We start from the raw sequence: 16,488 nt of genomic DNA, 5'->3' as shown, positions 1-16,488 counted from the left end.
AGAATGTTGGGCAACGAAGAAACATAATATCCAAAAAGTAAAAGTTGTCGAGATGAGAATCCTTGGATGAGTGGTATAACATTGAAAGATAAATTAAGGAATGAACATTTTCGCGGTAAGTTAGGTGTAGCTCCTATAGAAGATAAGATAAAGGAGGGACGACTCGGATGGTATGGACACTTGCAACGTAGGCCACATAGTACACCTGTGAGGAAGAGTGACTTACTTATTGTGGGGGGCAGTAGAAGGGGTAAGGGTAGACCTAAAATAACTTGGGAGGAGATAGTGAGTAAAGATTTAATGTTCTTGAATCTATCAAAAGAAATGGTCCATGATCGCATAAATTGGTAGAAAAAGGATTCATATAGCTGACCCCACTTAGTGGGACTAAGGCTTGGTTTTGTTGTTGTTAGAAATTCTTAAGGGTGCATCTAGAAGAGGTTTCTTGTATCAAGATAAAGGCAATCCTCATGTTCAGCGACACACGCATGCAGATTGGGCCAGATCACCTTTGACAGAAGATCCACGGCTAGATACTATATGTTTGTTGGTGGCAGCTTGGTATCTTAGAAGAGACACAAATTGTGGCTGCATGATCAAGTGCAGTCACTTTTGAGCATAGAGTCATGTACCCACCTGTGAATTGATTTGGTTAAAGAATGTTTTGGAAGAGCTTGAGTTTCAACATTCAAAACCTATTGAATTGATGTGTGTTAATCTATTGCTTCAAACATAACTTTTGATAAGAGAATGAAGCACAAGCTGATTGTCACTTTGTTCAGAAAAAGCTTGTGCAAAACCTCATCACAACCACCCATGTGCATCTTATTATCAATTGGCTGATTCATTTACTAAGTCATAGGGGCTACACACGTTAAGTTCATTTTATAAACAATGAGCATATGAAATATATGCCAACTCCAAGCTGAGTTGTTATAGTAACCATGCATTAGGAAGGTACTATTGTCCTTATTATGTACATGAGACATATTAAAATAATAGGTAACCATGTGTTAGGAAGGACACTTTTGTCCTTACTATGTACATGAGATATAGTATAAATAAAATGCATAGGTAACAATTCCGCAGGTTCTCCAGTTATCATATATTATTCAACACAAATATAGATTACAACCATAAGAATGACGAAAAATTACAATGGACGTAGTAGAATAAGGCTTTCTCAAGGAGAATATAGTATTCTGAACTAGGGGTGAGCATAATTCGGGGAAAACCGAATTAACCGACCGAAATTGGTCGGTTCGGTTCGGTTAAAGATTCGGTCGGTTTGGTTATGCATTCCAACATTTCAGTGAATCGGGTTTTGGTTCGGTGAATAGAAAATATTAATTCGGTTAACCGATTAACCGATTTAATAATTAATTAAATTTAAAATATAAATTAGTTTCGTTAAAGGCGTAGGCGGGAGCGGGATAAGGAAAAAAGGCAAAGCTATGGACCACATCGCTCTGCCTCTGGAGTCTGGGCGTTCTTCTGCGCCAGAACGCCATCACTGCGGCACGCCGGCACCGCCTCCAGCAACAAGCAGAATTTCATCCCCATGATGAAACAAAATGTTGCCTCCACGTCGTTGATGACTTGATGTTGCTCCCTATGGTAGTTACCTCTAAGTGACTGCAATACCAACCGGGAAGCAAGCCAGAGCCGTCCAACGTCAGGCGCATCTTGCAAGCCAATCCGGCGAGGCAATCCCCTCTCCCGCTGAAGATGTCGAGGTTGCCGCGCTCGAAGCCTCGAAGTAGTCGTGATTTTGGGCCTTTTGGCCCATTAGCCCGCCCCATGCCTCCAAATCCGACATCTCCACCGTCATGTCGTTGCCGTCGAAGAGCGCCAAGCTGATTTTGGCGTTCGTTCTGGCCCCCATGACGTCTCCTGTTCTTATAAACAAAGTGTACACATAATCATCTCCTTTCACCTGTCAAGTGCCAATTTTTTTTTAGACAAAATAAAAAAATTTAAATGAAAACACAGTGCCAAACAATGGTTCCTCTGCCGCCACGCCGAAACAATTCTTGGACATGATATCGTCGTCCACCGGCGGGGTCCTGAAGCCTTCTTCGCTCTAATTGTGCATGCAACTCAACGAGCTCAATTCAAATTTTGGGTCCCAAATGAAAGAACCCACCAGCTTGGAAGATAAGAATTCTGTCAATGTCTGCTATTCTATACTGCACCTGCCGCCTCTTGGTCTGCATGGTTAATTTCGGTTAAATTCAGTTAACCGAATTACCCGAAAAGAAATTCGGTCGGGTTCGGTTCGGTGAGGCCCAACAGTTCAGTCGGTTCAGTTAATAATATTGTTTAACCGAATATTTCGGTTAATTCGGTTAATTAACCGAAATTGGCCGAACCGACCGTTTGCTCACCCCTATTCTGAACAATATATAAAAACTACTAAAAAGCAACAAGCCTTGCGCGAAGTGCCAAATTTCCCAACAATTGCTCATAAATATCCAAGAAAGATATCTCAAAAATGCATCGCATGAGACTAAATGATGTTTGTACATCTAACTAAGCTACAATATAAACTGTTTCATCGTCAAAAGAAGAATTAATAATGAACCAGGGACAAGAACGCACCATTCACCATGATAATGAAAACAGCATGCCAAAAAGGTGGGATATTTTTTGGAGGAAGCAAGACCAATGGGTACAAAAGTTCATCATTCCGGTACCACCAGTAAACTCCAACCACATGAAGCATAAATATGAAAGAGATGCCAATCAGCAAAGGAATTTTTCTCTCTCCCTGTAGACAAAAAAAAAAATTGCTCTTCTTAACAATCAAGTTCTTATCCCAACTCCTACACTAATGTTTAGAATATGGAAGGACAAATTACATCACCTTCAGAGCTGTCTGCTTTCTCAGAATATCATTTGACTTAAACATAACAGCAGCAATCCAAATTGTCACAAAGAAACCTGCAGGTCATCGCAGCAGGGAAATAGTTATTCATTTAAAGAAAAATATACAGCAACAATACAAATTCATACAAAGAAACAGCAAGACCTTGCAGGAGGGGAAGAATTGCATAAAGAAATAGAAATTAGATAATCTGATCATATATCCTATATCCAACATACAGAATGCTGAAACTTAAAGACACTAAAAAATGGATGATAAAAACTATTAAGAAAGCAACTCATATGCTATGAGGGGAAAAATGAAAAACAAAATAAAATAATAAAATTTAAAAAGAACACTTGCTGCAAAAACGAGCACCCTCATTTCTCCCTAACATATGTCAATTTAGAAGAGGGGAACAAATTGAAAGATGAACAAGCTAACTTGATCATCAAGGACAAAAGCCGAACAAATAAAGAAAGGAAAAGAAACCAACACTATTAAGGGCTCTGTTTCGATTAATTACCCCAAATCCTGAGACAAAGGAATTAGACATTTGAGTGAGGGCAAAAAGGAGTTAATATGCAAAAATTAGATTTACCTGAAGTTGGGAAAAACTATTGAGACTGTAAGGGATTCTTGACTCATCAATTCAAAAAGACAAAAACTATGATAAAATCAAGCAAGAAAAACAGAGACAGTCAATGACAAAAGGGAAAAAGCTTCCCACAGCTAAAGAGTGCAAAGGGGAAACAAATTCTAGAGGGAGTAAACAAGGATCTTCAACAAGAAGCACACAACAACAACTAAGCAGTACAAATTGATGGGGAACCACCAATGGAGAACTTTGGATGTTTATATTGCAGCTAGGTTTTTATATTAATTTGGCAAAACTCTGGTTATTTTAGAAGTTTAGTAGATTTAGGTTTATTTTGTGTATTTAAGTACTTTGGGCTTATTTTGTAATTTCTTGTTTTATTGGGGCTTTTATTTAAAAATATGAGTTTTAGTTCGTAGTGGGTGTAAGTGCTGGACATGGAAGTATTGTACAGTTACAGTTATCACTTGAAATCAGAATTGCTGCAGTTTGCCGTTCTCTCTCCTCCTTCTGTTCCTCCTTCCTCCCATCTCTGCTCTGTTCTGTCTCAAATCCTATCTCTTTCGCCTGCTTTGTGTCCGAATCCTCTGTTCCGTCCTACTGCTTCTTCTTCCTGTTGCTTCTTCTTCTTCTTCTTCTTCTTCTTCGAAATCTGTGTCTATTTCTGAATTCTATTGCTTGTCCAAGATCAATTTGGTATCAGAGCAAACCACAATCACCAGCAGCCATTCAAAGTTCAGAAATTGCGGGTACTGAAGCACTGTTCAACTGCAACTTTTTCCAGAAAATACAATTGGGCCACTGGTTCGAAACTCCACTCTCCAGCGTTACTTTTATTACACCTCCATTGCCATTATAATCAGAACCCTCCGAAACACCAACCCTGAATTTTCATCACCATATAACCACTGGAGGGGCCCCACACATCAGATGAAAAATTCCCAACCAACTACCCCTCTGAATCTCCAACTTTTTGCAATTTTCTTGATACACCGCCATACTCACTGGAATCCCCACCCCTTGATCTCCCACCAGCGGAAGCACCATCGATGATGACCCTCACCAGTGGCATGCGGTACCACATGCCATGTGGCTTTGCTTGAAGCTGGAACTTGGAAGTCCAGTCTTCAAGTGCCGTTGACTGACTCTAAAATGAAGCCAAAAAGACAGACCAACAGAGTTAGAAAAAAGACTTTCTTTGAGTGCAATTGCTCGCTGTCACCCTTTCCCACCTGCGAGTGGGAAAACTGCCGAAGTCTTCCCATGCTTCCATACTCACAAGAAATTGTTTCCAACCACGATAAATTGGGTTTTTCCTTGAGATTGTGAAGCTAAATTGAGGACAATTCAAGAGCTAGTGCAAGTTAAATGTTTTGAGGATAATTTCAGCACCAACACTTATTCAGACTTCATTTGCTTTTGTGGGATTTTATTTTTGGAAACTTGAGAAATTAGGAATTTAGCTTGAGATATTAGACTGTCAATGCACATTTCAGACTCTTGAAGGTCAATCAGTGTTCAGATTGAGACTCAGCTGTGAGATCTTGATATTTCCCGCAACAAATTACCTTCCCTTTGAAAGATTTGGATGTTGGTTTGAAGAAATCCATCTTCAATTGTTTAATACATTTTTGGAGGATAAATTTAGTGTGCTAGCACCCTTTTCCAAGTTTATAAGTAGAGTTTGCTTGCAGCATCTGCAAGAAATCGATGTGAAATACCTGAAGAATCTCTCAAAACTACAAAGTGAACTGTGCTAGCACCCTTTTCCAAGTTTATAAGTAGAGTTTGCTTGGAGCATCCACAAGAAATCAAAGTGAAATACCAAAAGAATCTCTCAAAACTACGAAAGCCAGCATAAGGGCCCTTTGGTAATGTTGTATGAACTTACAGTACATCAAATACACAAAAATTGATTTAATTTTGCTTATCGATTTGAGACTTGTTTGAATTTGCATTTATCTATATTTACTCTCCATACTAAAATAATAACAATAATGAGTCGGCTCCATAAGAATGGGGTAGGAATTATTATAGACAAAAACTTAAAAGATAGCATTGTAGATGTCAAAGGAGTAGGGGATAGAATTATAAAAATCACAATGGTCTTAGGCCAAGAAATAATAAATATCACTGGTGCTTATGCTCCTCAAGTAGGCTTAGTAGAAAACCTTAAGAAACAATTTTCAAAAGACATGGATAGTATTATACAAGGCATATTGAGAAAATATTCATTGGAGTAAATCTGAATAGACACGTAGGAAGGTATAATAAATGTTATGAGAGAATACATAGAGCATAGGATATGGAGACAAGAATGAGCCTAGGGAGATGATCTTAGATTTCGCTGTCATATGATTTTATTACAATGACTGTTTGCTTTAATAAGGGAGTAACATTTAATAACCTTCAAAAGTCAAATAATTTTTTCCTTAATTAAGAGGGCAGATCGTTTATCATGTAATGATTGTAAAGTTATTCTAAGTGAAAGCTTAACCACAAGATAGAGTTTTAGTGTTAGATATATGTATTAAAAAATGGTAGAGAAAGGATAAAACAAACCAGTGCAAGAGAATGAGGTGGTGGAACCTAAAGAGAGAAAAATATAATAAAATTTAAAGATAAAATGATCAAAACTGGTGATTGGACCATAGAGGATGGTGTAGATACAAACATTCTTCAAAGTAGGATAGCTAGCTCTATTAAAAAGATAGCAAAAGAGATTTTAGGTGAATCAAGAGGAAGTTCTCGAATACCAAAGAAAATTGGTGGTGGGATCAAGATGTCCAAAAAGCCATAAAGACAAAAAGAAATTGGTATAAAACATGGCAAAAATTTAGAAACATGGATAACTTTGAAAAGTATAAAGAAGCGAGAAAAGATGCAAAAAAGGCCGTTAGTGAAGCTAAACACGGATCATTTAATAATTTGTATGCTCGATTAGATACAAGAGAAGAAGAAAGAGATATATTTAAACTTGCTAGAGCTAAAGAAAGAAAGAGTAAGGACTTAGGTAATGTAAAATGTATAAAAACTGAAGATTGTCTTAGTTAAGGAAGACGACATAAAAGAAAGATGACGAAACCCAAATAGAAAGCTTAAACTTAGAATTGACAAATGAGGAAAAGATTAAAAATATGAGATTTATTCGCAAGACCAGAATTAAAATAGTTAAGTTTGCATTAAAAAAGATGAAAAATGGAAAATCTATAGGACCGGATAACATCCCAATTGAAGTTTAGAAATGCTTAGGTGATAACAAAATTATATGATTTAACTAATTTATTTAACACAATTGTAAAAAATAAGAAAATGTCAAACGAATGGAGAAAAAGCACTTGAATACCTACATACAAATATAAATGAGATGTTCAAAATTATAATAACTATTGTGGAATTAAACTTATGAGTCATACAATATAATTGTGGGAAAGGGGCAGTTGAACAAAGATTAAGACTAAAAACGAAGGACTCAAAAAATCAATTTGATTTTATGCCTGGGAGATCTACTACAGAAGTTATATATCTTATAAGAATATTAATGGAAAAGTTTAGGAAAAAGAAGAGAGACTTGCATATAGTATTTATTGACTTAGAGAAAGCATAAGATAGGGTACTAGGGAAGTTCTATGGTGGATTTTAGAAAAAAAAGAGTGGATGTAGTAGGTATACTAATGTTATTAAGCATATGTACGATGGAATAATGACTAGTTTTAGGACTATAGGTGGAGAGACTAGAGAATTTCCAATCACAATAGGTGTACATCAAGAATGTGCTTTGAGGCTCTATCTTTTTGCTTTAGTGATGGATATATTGACTAAGAGTATCCAAAATGACGAGGTGTATGTTGTTTGCAGATGATATTATCTTAATTGATAAAACTAGGGGTGGAGTAGAGTTTAAGTTAGAATTATGGAGAGAAGCTTAAAAATCTAGAAGCTTTAGGAAAAGTATAAATAAAGACAAAATATATGAAATGTAATTTAAATCATAGTAGGAGAAATATTATACACAAAGTTAAACTTAATGATGAAGAAATCAATAGCACTAGTAGATTTCGTTACCTTGGATCTATAATGCAAATTAAGGAAGAAATTGAAAATGATGTAATGCATAAAGTTAAAACAGGTTGGGTAAAATGAAGAAGTACTTCAAGTGTACTTTGTGATCGTAGAATACCCTTAAAATTAAAAGGGAAATTTTATAGGATGGCTGCAAGACTTGCTATATGGATCAAAATATTAAGCAACTAAGAAACAACATATCCAAAAAGTAAATGTTGCTAGATGAAAATGCTTAGATGGATGAGTGGTGTAATGTTAAAATATAAATTAAGAAATGAACATATTCGCGATAAGTTAGGCATAGCTCCTGTAGAAGATAAGGGAGGGACTACTCAGATGGTTCAGACACTTGCAACATAGGCCGCATAGTGCACCAGTGAGGAAGAGTGAGTTAGTTACTATGAGGGGCAATAGAAGGGGTAGGGGTAGACCTAAAATAACTTGGAATGAGATAGTGAATAAGGATTTAATAATCCTAAATTTGTCGAAGGAAATTGTTCATGATAGCATAAATTGGCAGAAAAGGATTCATGTAACTGACCCCACCTAGTGGGACTTAAGGTTTGGTTTGTTGTAGCTGTTGTTGTAATGAGTTAATTCCATACTTCCATATATCTAGTTCCAACCTAGTTGCCAATTCTCAACAATGAAGGTATATGATTGTTCAAAAACGTTCCACTACTCTATCTAAGGCTTACCATACGGCTTTGGAAGTTGAGAGATTTCTCCAACTACCGACCCATAACACCACTTCCCATCTTAAAGAACTTCACGAGTCTAGATCCATTTCTCCATGGTCATAAGGTATTCCTAGACCCTCCCAAGATGTTCAAGAGAAAACTCAAATTGTTGAGGATAAACAAGCAAATATCCTAAGTGCTCATGCAAATTGTTGCGTAGTTGAGTATCATGATTGCATAAATGATTTGCATATTAATAGTGCATAACCTTTTGACTCTTTTGTGGACATGAATCATGAATCTTCTCAAAATGAGGTCATATTGCCATTACTGACCCTAAACACTTTTTGGAGCCTCTAGGCCAGAGATGGATCTTGACTTGTCATCAAACTTGTTTGTCTCAACTTGCAATGAACATCAAGATGAGTTGCCAACTACTAGGACAAATATGTTTGTCAATGACCTTTCTATTCAACCTCAATTTTCTATTTCTAATTGAATATGTTACGAACAATTGGTTGCACCAAAATTTGTTGCAATTTCTTTATCCATGGAACATGTTGTAGAAATCCCCTTCAGATTATTTCCCCTCAATCCAATAAAATTGTGCCTCCATCCCTCACATCTTCTCCCTCAACACTTTCCTCAACCAAATCTAATGAAACATTGTCCATCATACTACAATATGGACCAAATACAATTTACTTGAGTGACCTATAGATTTGGATACTAAATTGATTTCTTGTCTGGTGGACTTGTTAATTTATCAAAGGCTACTTGCATTTGGAGGATCATCTAAATATTCTCCAATAGTGATGTAATGCAGATCATGCTTCCTCTTGATTTGCCTACATATTCAACATTGTTCCCACTCATGGAGTTAAAGTTGTTGCACCATTTTAGAACTCAAGGTCGAGTTTTCTCTAACAAGGGGAGTTTGATATAGAACCACAATGAAGAACTTTAGATGTTTATTTTGTATCTAGGTTTTTGTATTTTAGTTTGGAAAAACTCAAGTTATTATTTTGTGTATTTAAGTACTTTGGGGTTATTTTGTCTTTTATTGTTTTATTAAGATTTTATGTAAATGGGTGTTTTAGTTAGTAGTGGAATAAGTGCTGCACGTGCAAGTTATTGTACAGTTACCAGTGGAGATCCAAAGTGTTGTAGTCTTCCTCTCCCAACTCTCTTATGTGAATGGGTGTTTTAGTTAGTAGTGGGTATAGTTACCATTGGAAATCCAAATTGCTGTAGTCTTCCTCTCCCAGCTCAGTTAGTAGTGGGTACAGTTACCATTGGAAATCCAAATTGTTGGTAGTCTTCCTCTCCCAACTCTCTTCTTCTATTGCTTGTCCAACACTCCTACATCACAAATAAACTCATACAGTCCATTCTAAATTTAATTATTTTCCCTCAACAAAGTTCATTCAAACAAACCTAGTAGCCTTAACATCAAATCTCTTTTAGTGGTTGTAGAAAAGATTCTAATATCTGAAGTACCAGAGAAAAATGCATATACAGAGAGAGATAGTGTCTCTGTTCTTTGTTTTTTTGGGATTAAACAAAAATTGCATCAGTGTTTTTAGCTTTAGTTTGCTGGAATCCTCATTAAACTATAAAGGGAGAGCAATCAACTAAGAAATGATGCTATTTACCCATCATGCATACAGTAACTCCCAGTCTCTAGCCATTGATCTGCAACACAAATGCGCATCCTAACAATCAAATTCACAAGTATGCATGGTCATAAACTGTCTAGCATCTCAATAAGATGAAATCTCATAGATTTTACCAACTGTAAAAAGAGAAGCGTAACCAATTTCTCATCTTGGCAATGCTACAACAAATATACTGTCGCAAACATGATACTTCAAATAATAAGTCATCATGATAAATTCAAATACTTCAAATAATAATTGCCACAATTAGTAAGCCATCATGATAAATTCAAGTTAAAAGTACCTTGCAAATGCTGCCGGATAAAGACCACCAAGAGAAGCAAAGAGAAGGGAAGGATTTGCTCAATCCACCTTGCAGCCTGCTGAATATCATACCTCTGGTAAGAAGAATCCCTGTTATTTGCTCCAACCCCATCCACAACTTCCCCATCAGCACTTCCATTCGATGATTGTGAAGCTCCCTCTCCCGACCTGCGATCATTCCTAGAATCTCCCGTACCCTCTGAAACCACTCCACTCATCTGCTGCACAGCTACCTCATCATGGCCACTTGCCTCAGTTACCTGCGCAGCAGCAGATATAGAAGAGGGCATCGCATTCCCAGCCACCGTCCTGTCATGCTCATTTTCGCAGGCACCTATTATCCTAATTGAAACCTCTCCGCCGTTTCCAGTCAATGCAGGCTCCTCAGGCCGATTCTGAATGTGATCCCGGAAACCAGCACCGACAACATTTCCATTAATCAAGCTTTCCGTCTCCTGATCACCTGACCTGGCCCGTAGAATACTAGCTGAATACTCCAACAATGCCGATAATGGTGCCCGAATAAAATTTGACGCAGATAATTGCATTCCATATCGCCTGGAATTACTACTACTACTACTCCCCGAAGAAGAACCTCTGTATGGGTCGGTATTGCTGCCAGGCGCCTCCATCCGCGCCGATCCCCTAACCCTAACCATCTTGATTATCAGTCCAAAGCATCAACAACAATCACAACACAAACAACTTTCCCAAATAAAGAAATCGATTCAAAAAAAAACAATGCATGGACAAACAAATCGATCGAAATAGATAGCAACTGAAAAATACTCCAATACCTTCGAAATCGAAGCTCCGTCGAAGACCCTCGGATCAGAGCACACAATTCATTCCGCAAGCCCTAACCCTAAAACTCTCGCGAGCAATAGGAAAACGAAACTCGACGAGAAAAGGTTTTAAAAACTAACAATCGAATAAGAAATCCGAGAAGCAAAATTCAACAACAAGTCCTTCAACCGCGTGATGTTGAATTAATTAAATAGAGTTCCAAGAATCTTCTCATTCTTCTTCTGCTTCGTCTTCTTCCTGTTCTTGTTCAACGTCTGGATCGACGACTGGAATGCAAAATCGAGGAAAATAGAGAGAGAGAGAGAGAGAGAGAGAGAGAGAGAGAGGCAGAGAGAAAGTGGGCTCTGACCTTCTTCTCTTTCTCGCTCTTCTGGCTCGCGCAAGAAGAGAGAGAGAGAGCTGAAATGTGTGTATAATGAAAATAGGATGAATCACCTGCCTTCTAAGCCGGCTCTTGTGAACCGTGACGCCTTCGTTGCCGTTCGATTTCCATCAAACTTTTTCAAAGTCAAAGCTAGCGGCTCCTTGATCTCTTCTTTTATGGAAAACGGACGGTGATGGAGGGCGGTAGCCGTTAATATTATTACACCCTGTCATAACTCTTCATATATAGTAATACCTTCTACTGGACGCATAATAACTATAATAATATTTTAAATCAATTCAAAAGTTGAATTTCCTTATCATGTAATGAATCTTGATCCAATGAATGGATTTTAAACATCGTCAAGGTTAAAATTATCAACTCTGTATTATAGTCGTGAGCAAAAATAATCTAAAAATAAAATAAATTTTGTTTTCCGTGTAATTTAGGTCCAACCTCCCACTTGAGCAATGGGCAATAAACTCCTTTAGCAAAGGGATGCTTTTAAAGAAAAAAGACTTCTTTTTAAATAGATGATTTGAGAAATCTTGGTTTATGTAATATAATAAAGAATAATTATATGATTTTCACAAAATTAATGTTATCGGGATTATTATAGATGTTCCGAGAATGGCTACTTCAATGAGTCCTCATATTGATTGTGAAAACCAACTTTGATGATATAATATTTGAGAAAAAGGGCATCCGTAAAGGGGAGAGTGGTGGCATGTTCAAAACATTGGATTTTGTCTCTTGTTCCAAAGTAGTAAAACTCATGGGTATGAGAGAAGTTATAAGGTTTGCCCTCAAGTTGGGATTTTTTTTCTACTGCATGTTTGAAGGTAATGTAAAAAAATATATGATTTTGATCACAAACCTATAACCAGTGAAAGTATGGATTGTCCAAAGGTCATAAAGAATCGAGAAAGACATTTTATATATATGAAATACCTTTTAGCCTTTTAGGTTTTCAATTGTTAACTAGAAAATAATCAAGTGGCTCGTAGAGTAACACAATTGGCTAATGCTAGTTTTGAATCATTCATAACTTGGATCGAGGAGCCTCCAAGTGCCGCTTGGGATCCATTTGTGGACCCTTCATTTTTCGCAACTCAATTGCAAGCACCACACAATTTTCATCTAATAATTTTATTTTATTTTTTTATAATCTTCTTTCAGCAATTCCCTACCAATCAAAGACCTAAATGTAGCAGCTCAAGGGAACTCAAAGATAGTTCCTGCTTGGGAAGAGAGGTGGGAAATAGAGTTCGAAAATGGTCGGATTAGCAAAATGAAGGGTCCTAAAGCAAAGGTGTACATATATGTTGTGCAAACAATCGGCGCTTTGATACCAATTGTTGATACCGAGTGTGCGCAGCGAAAGACCTTACACGAACTCATTAAACAATCAATGGAATAAGTAAGCAAGCACTCAATGATGAACTATACTAAACAAGCAATCACCTAACAATGAGAATCAATGAAAGCAATAACCAAAGACACAAGAATTTACGTAGTTCGGCAATTTGCCTACATCCACAGGAGCAGCGATTGATTTTCACTATCACAACGAAGCTTACAAAGCTTATCAAACTAGGGTTACATAATAATTATTAAATACTAATCTAATACGTATAGAATACTTCTACATAACCTAAAACACTTCTGTAGCGATCTCCTAGAGGAAAATCCTTCAAAATCTCTCAATGTACTGATCTCCGATTTGAAAATCTATGACATCTGCGAGTGTAACTATCAACGGTTTGAAGTCAAGAAGAATACCTTGCAGCACTGTCTGAAACCATCAACGATTACACCCAAACCATAGACGGTTTACCCTTAAACCCGTCATCCTACAAATCTCTCGTTTGTTCCTCGTTTTACGATGCTTTCCCCTGGTGCATGCATTCCACTCAAAATATGAGCCATATTCCCAACAATCTCCACTTTGGCAAATATTCACCACTATTGGCCCTAGAGTCGAGTCTAAAGGGGGGTGAATAAACTCTTTTTACGTATTTTAGCTTATCTATACAAAATAAGAAATCTTGACAAGATACAAATGATTATATCACAATATATACAAGGAAAAACATACACAAGATATAAAATAAAAAGAAGGGAAGAAAAACTTAACACCGATGTTTACGTGGTTCGGCCCCTTGCCTACGTCCACGCCTTGAGTCACACTCAAGGTATCCACAATCCGCTAAACAATCTCCTTCACTAGCAGAGAAACCTTTACACATGGGAAAAAATCTCTTTCGCTCCCTAAGAGCCTTTCAACAAGGTTCACCAAGAACTCTTGCAATTTTGTTCACCAAAAACCCTTACACTTTGATTCACCAAGAACCCATTGAATTAGGTACCAAGAACCCTTATACAACAAAAAGATGAATTTGATTTACAAATACAATGCTTCTTGAATGAGCTGATATTTGATACAATGAAATCCTCACACAACTCTCTCAAAGTAGTGAATTACAACAAGATTGAAGAGCAAGAGAGATGTTGAGCATAAAGATGATGAACTAAAATGCAGTGTGCTTGCAAATGATATGCAGTTACTAAATCAATGTTTAAACAAGTCTCCGAACTTGTATTTATAGGCAAATTGAGCTACTAGCCATTTTACGGCCGTTGAGCTTATAAAATAATTGATTACTTTGAAAACTAGTCGTTTATAGTCGTTGGGTTCAAAATCCCGACGCAAACCGTCGACGGATTCCCCAAATCATTGACGGTTTCCCCCAAACCATCAGTGGTTTGCTCAGACTGTGGACGGTTTCATTCAGGCCAAATTTCTTTTAACTCTCTACTTGAAGTCGTCGATGCACCTGGGCCAAATCGTCGACGGTTTTCCCAGTTTCTTCATTAACTTGATTTTAAAGTGCATGAATGAGGTTTTAACCCAACCGAAACCAAGTTTATGAAAGTCTATAATGCTAAGATTGCTTAAAACTTGTCCTTTATGAAAATATAGTGAATATATGATAAAGCTCTTTGTTTTGTTCTTTGAAAACTCATAAGTGTAGAACTTATATATTGGTGATATCTTAAATACTTTATAACCTAATATGAAATGCATTTGCTCAACTTTTGCTCAATGATCTTGCATGAAACAATACCGCAAGAGTTACAGTAGTTCCTACCTCAAACACTCCCTATTACATTATGACTTTGTTGGATGTGCTTTGAGTTTTTCCAAGTGAGTGTCCACTTTGATCTTTCCTACTCGAATGTCCACTTGATCTTTGCATTTAATCCAGTACCTTTATGTCTTTGTCACTTATACTTGTACTAACTTTATCTGCAAATATAGGTTAAAAAGGAACTGCAAAATTAGTTGATATCATCAAAATACATCAAATATAATTATGTAGCCACTAAGGCTAACAATCACCTAGGAGAATTCCGAAAGTATAACCCCGTTGCTCCACCCGAGCCAATAAATTGGGGTCGCCTCCTGTCTAACTCCTGGAGACGTAAACCAAGTCCAAGCAATGCTTGAAATTGACCATGTTAATAGGAACTCCACCTAAATGAACACTCAACTCATTGAACGATCCTCTAAACCATAAGTCTACCTTAGCCGCATCAGCCACTGCCAAATACTTCGATCCAATTGTAATTAGTGCAACTTGAGAATGTATCCTGGACTTCCAACAATTAGGCCTTCCCACAACATACCCCATTGTATGCCTCTTGTCATCTAAGTCCCCTGTGTAGTCTCCATCCACGAACCTCACAATTGATGGATCACTTCTATTGCCCGCCAAAGTACCCCACTGCACCGGCATAGGAAACCTTTGATGCGTCCCAAATATCACCATCCATCCTTGAGTATTGAGCAGTAGACTGTTTACTTAGATTCGCCAATGGTATATCGGTGACCGGTTTAACATTAACTATACTAAACCACTCCAACACCTGATCCACAAAACCACCCTGAGATAACCACACTCTCCTTATAGTTTTGTCCACATAACCACCCTGAGATAATCTCAATCTCCTTATAGCTTTATACTTGTGAATCTCCAACCCAAGAATACTCTTGGAAACACCCAAAACTTTCATGTCAACTTCCTTTCTTAATAGAGTCCCCAACTGATTTACCTTAGTCGAAACCTTCCCAATAATATGCATGTCTCTCATATAAAACAACAGAATAATTGCCGTCTTGCATCCTATCTCCCTCTCCCCCTCTAGGAGCTTCACCAAACCCCACATTTGATTCTTATACAGTAACTTCATCTCCTCCACCATGGCACGCATCCACCTACCCTTCTCTTGGTCGTGCACTACCTCTTAAAAGGTAATAAGATCCATCCTGGTAGTAATGGATGCATAAGACATCAAACCTTTATATATGGGCGGTGGCTTGATAGTGCCTCTAAGCCCATTGTGATCCTGCTGGTCTCTTGATCTTGAAGTCCCTGTATTATGACCAATTTCATCTCTGCCCTAAGTCTGTAACTCCACCTACATCACAATCTCCTTTCAGCTACCGTTTAGACTGTGATACTACAAGTCTCATGAGTTAGAACTCCCTCCACTTTTGCCCCGAGTCTCTAACTCCACTTGCACAACATGCTCGTTGCTGCTGCAGCATTTTAGCACCCATTTCTATTCATCTACCTGAGTACGTTGTCCCATGGTTTTAACACCTAAAACCATGTCTCCGCTAATTGCCACAATGTTTGCCATTAAATCACCCATCTTGAACTCATCTTTATTATACTCTAGAAATATGTACCGTCTAGACATCACGCCAAGCCTAGATCCGACCTTACTAGAAACGTGCATAGTTGGACCTCCAAACTCTGCCAAACCAAATAAGTCTACCGCATAACTTGTCTAAGCCTCTCTTGCAACTCTCCCATAAAGTGATACTTTTGGCGATCGATTAATCGAGAAACCCACCATGCTCACTAAGTTTACAAGAAATTCCTTACAAGCCCTGCATACACCATGTCATGCACGTAAAACTCCTTTAACGCCAGCATACTCGGAATCAATGTTTGACCAGAGGAACTCTCTCCCGGTTTGGTACTCCACCTTAGTTACAAGTTACACCTGACAAACATCTCCAACTTATGTCGCATGAGATACCCCCAGACCTTTCA

At 37.6% G+C, this 16,488-nt stretch overlaps 1 protein-coding gene across 3 annotated transcripts in view; it reads right to left on the bottom strand.

Annotated features, from left to right (window-relative positions):
* LOC131159217 (uncharacterized) overlaps positions 1-11,505 on the bottom strand; it is a 36,401-nt gene extending 24,896 nt beyond the window's left edge. The window contains exons 1-4 of one of the 3 annotated variants that reach the window (XM_058113945.1): positions 10,989-11,505; positions 10,172-10,842; positions 2,867-2,943; positions 2,602-2,770 (exon numbers count right to left, since the gene is read on the bottom strand). In XM_058113945.1, the coding sequence (XP_057969928.1) occupies positions 2,602-2,770; positions 2,867-2,943; positions 10,172-10,823 (898 nt within the window). In that variant the 5' untranslated portion in view covers positions 10,824-10,842; positions 10,989-11,505. Of the gene's footprint in view, positions 1-2,601; positions 2,771-2,866; positions 2,944-10,171; positions 10,851-10,988 lie in introns of all 3 variants that reach the window. The other 2 variants (XM_058113943.1, XM_058113944.1) reach the window with 2 other exon arrangements.
* Positions 11,506-16,488: the final 4,983 nt, after the last annotated feature.

This window comes from Malania oleifera, chromosome 7 (genome assembly GCF_029873635.1).
Source record: "Malania oleifera isolate guangnan ecotype guangnan chromosome 7, ASM2987363v1, whole genome shotgun sequence".
Lineage (NCBI taxonomy): Eukaryota > Viridiplantae > Streptophyta > Magnoliopsida > Santalales > Ximeniaceae > Malania > Malania oleifera.
The sequence above is the reverse complement of the archived record's forward strand: the minus strand, read 5'-3'. Positions and strand labels throughout refer to the sequence as shown.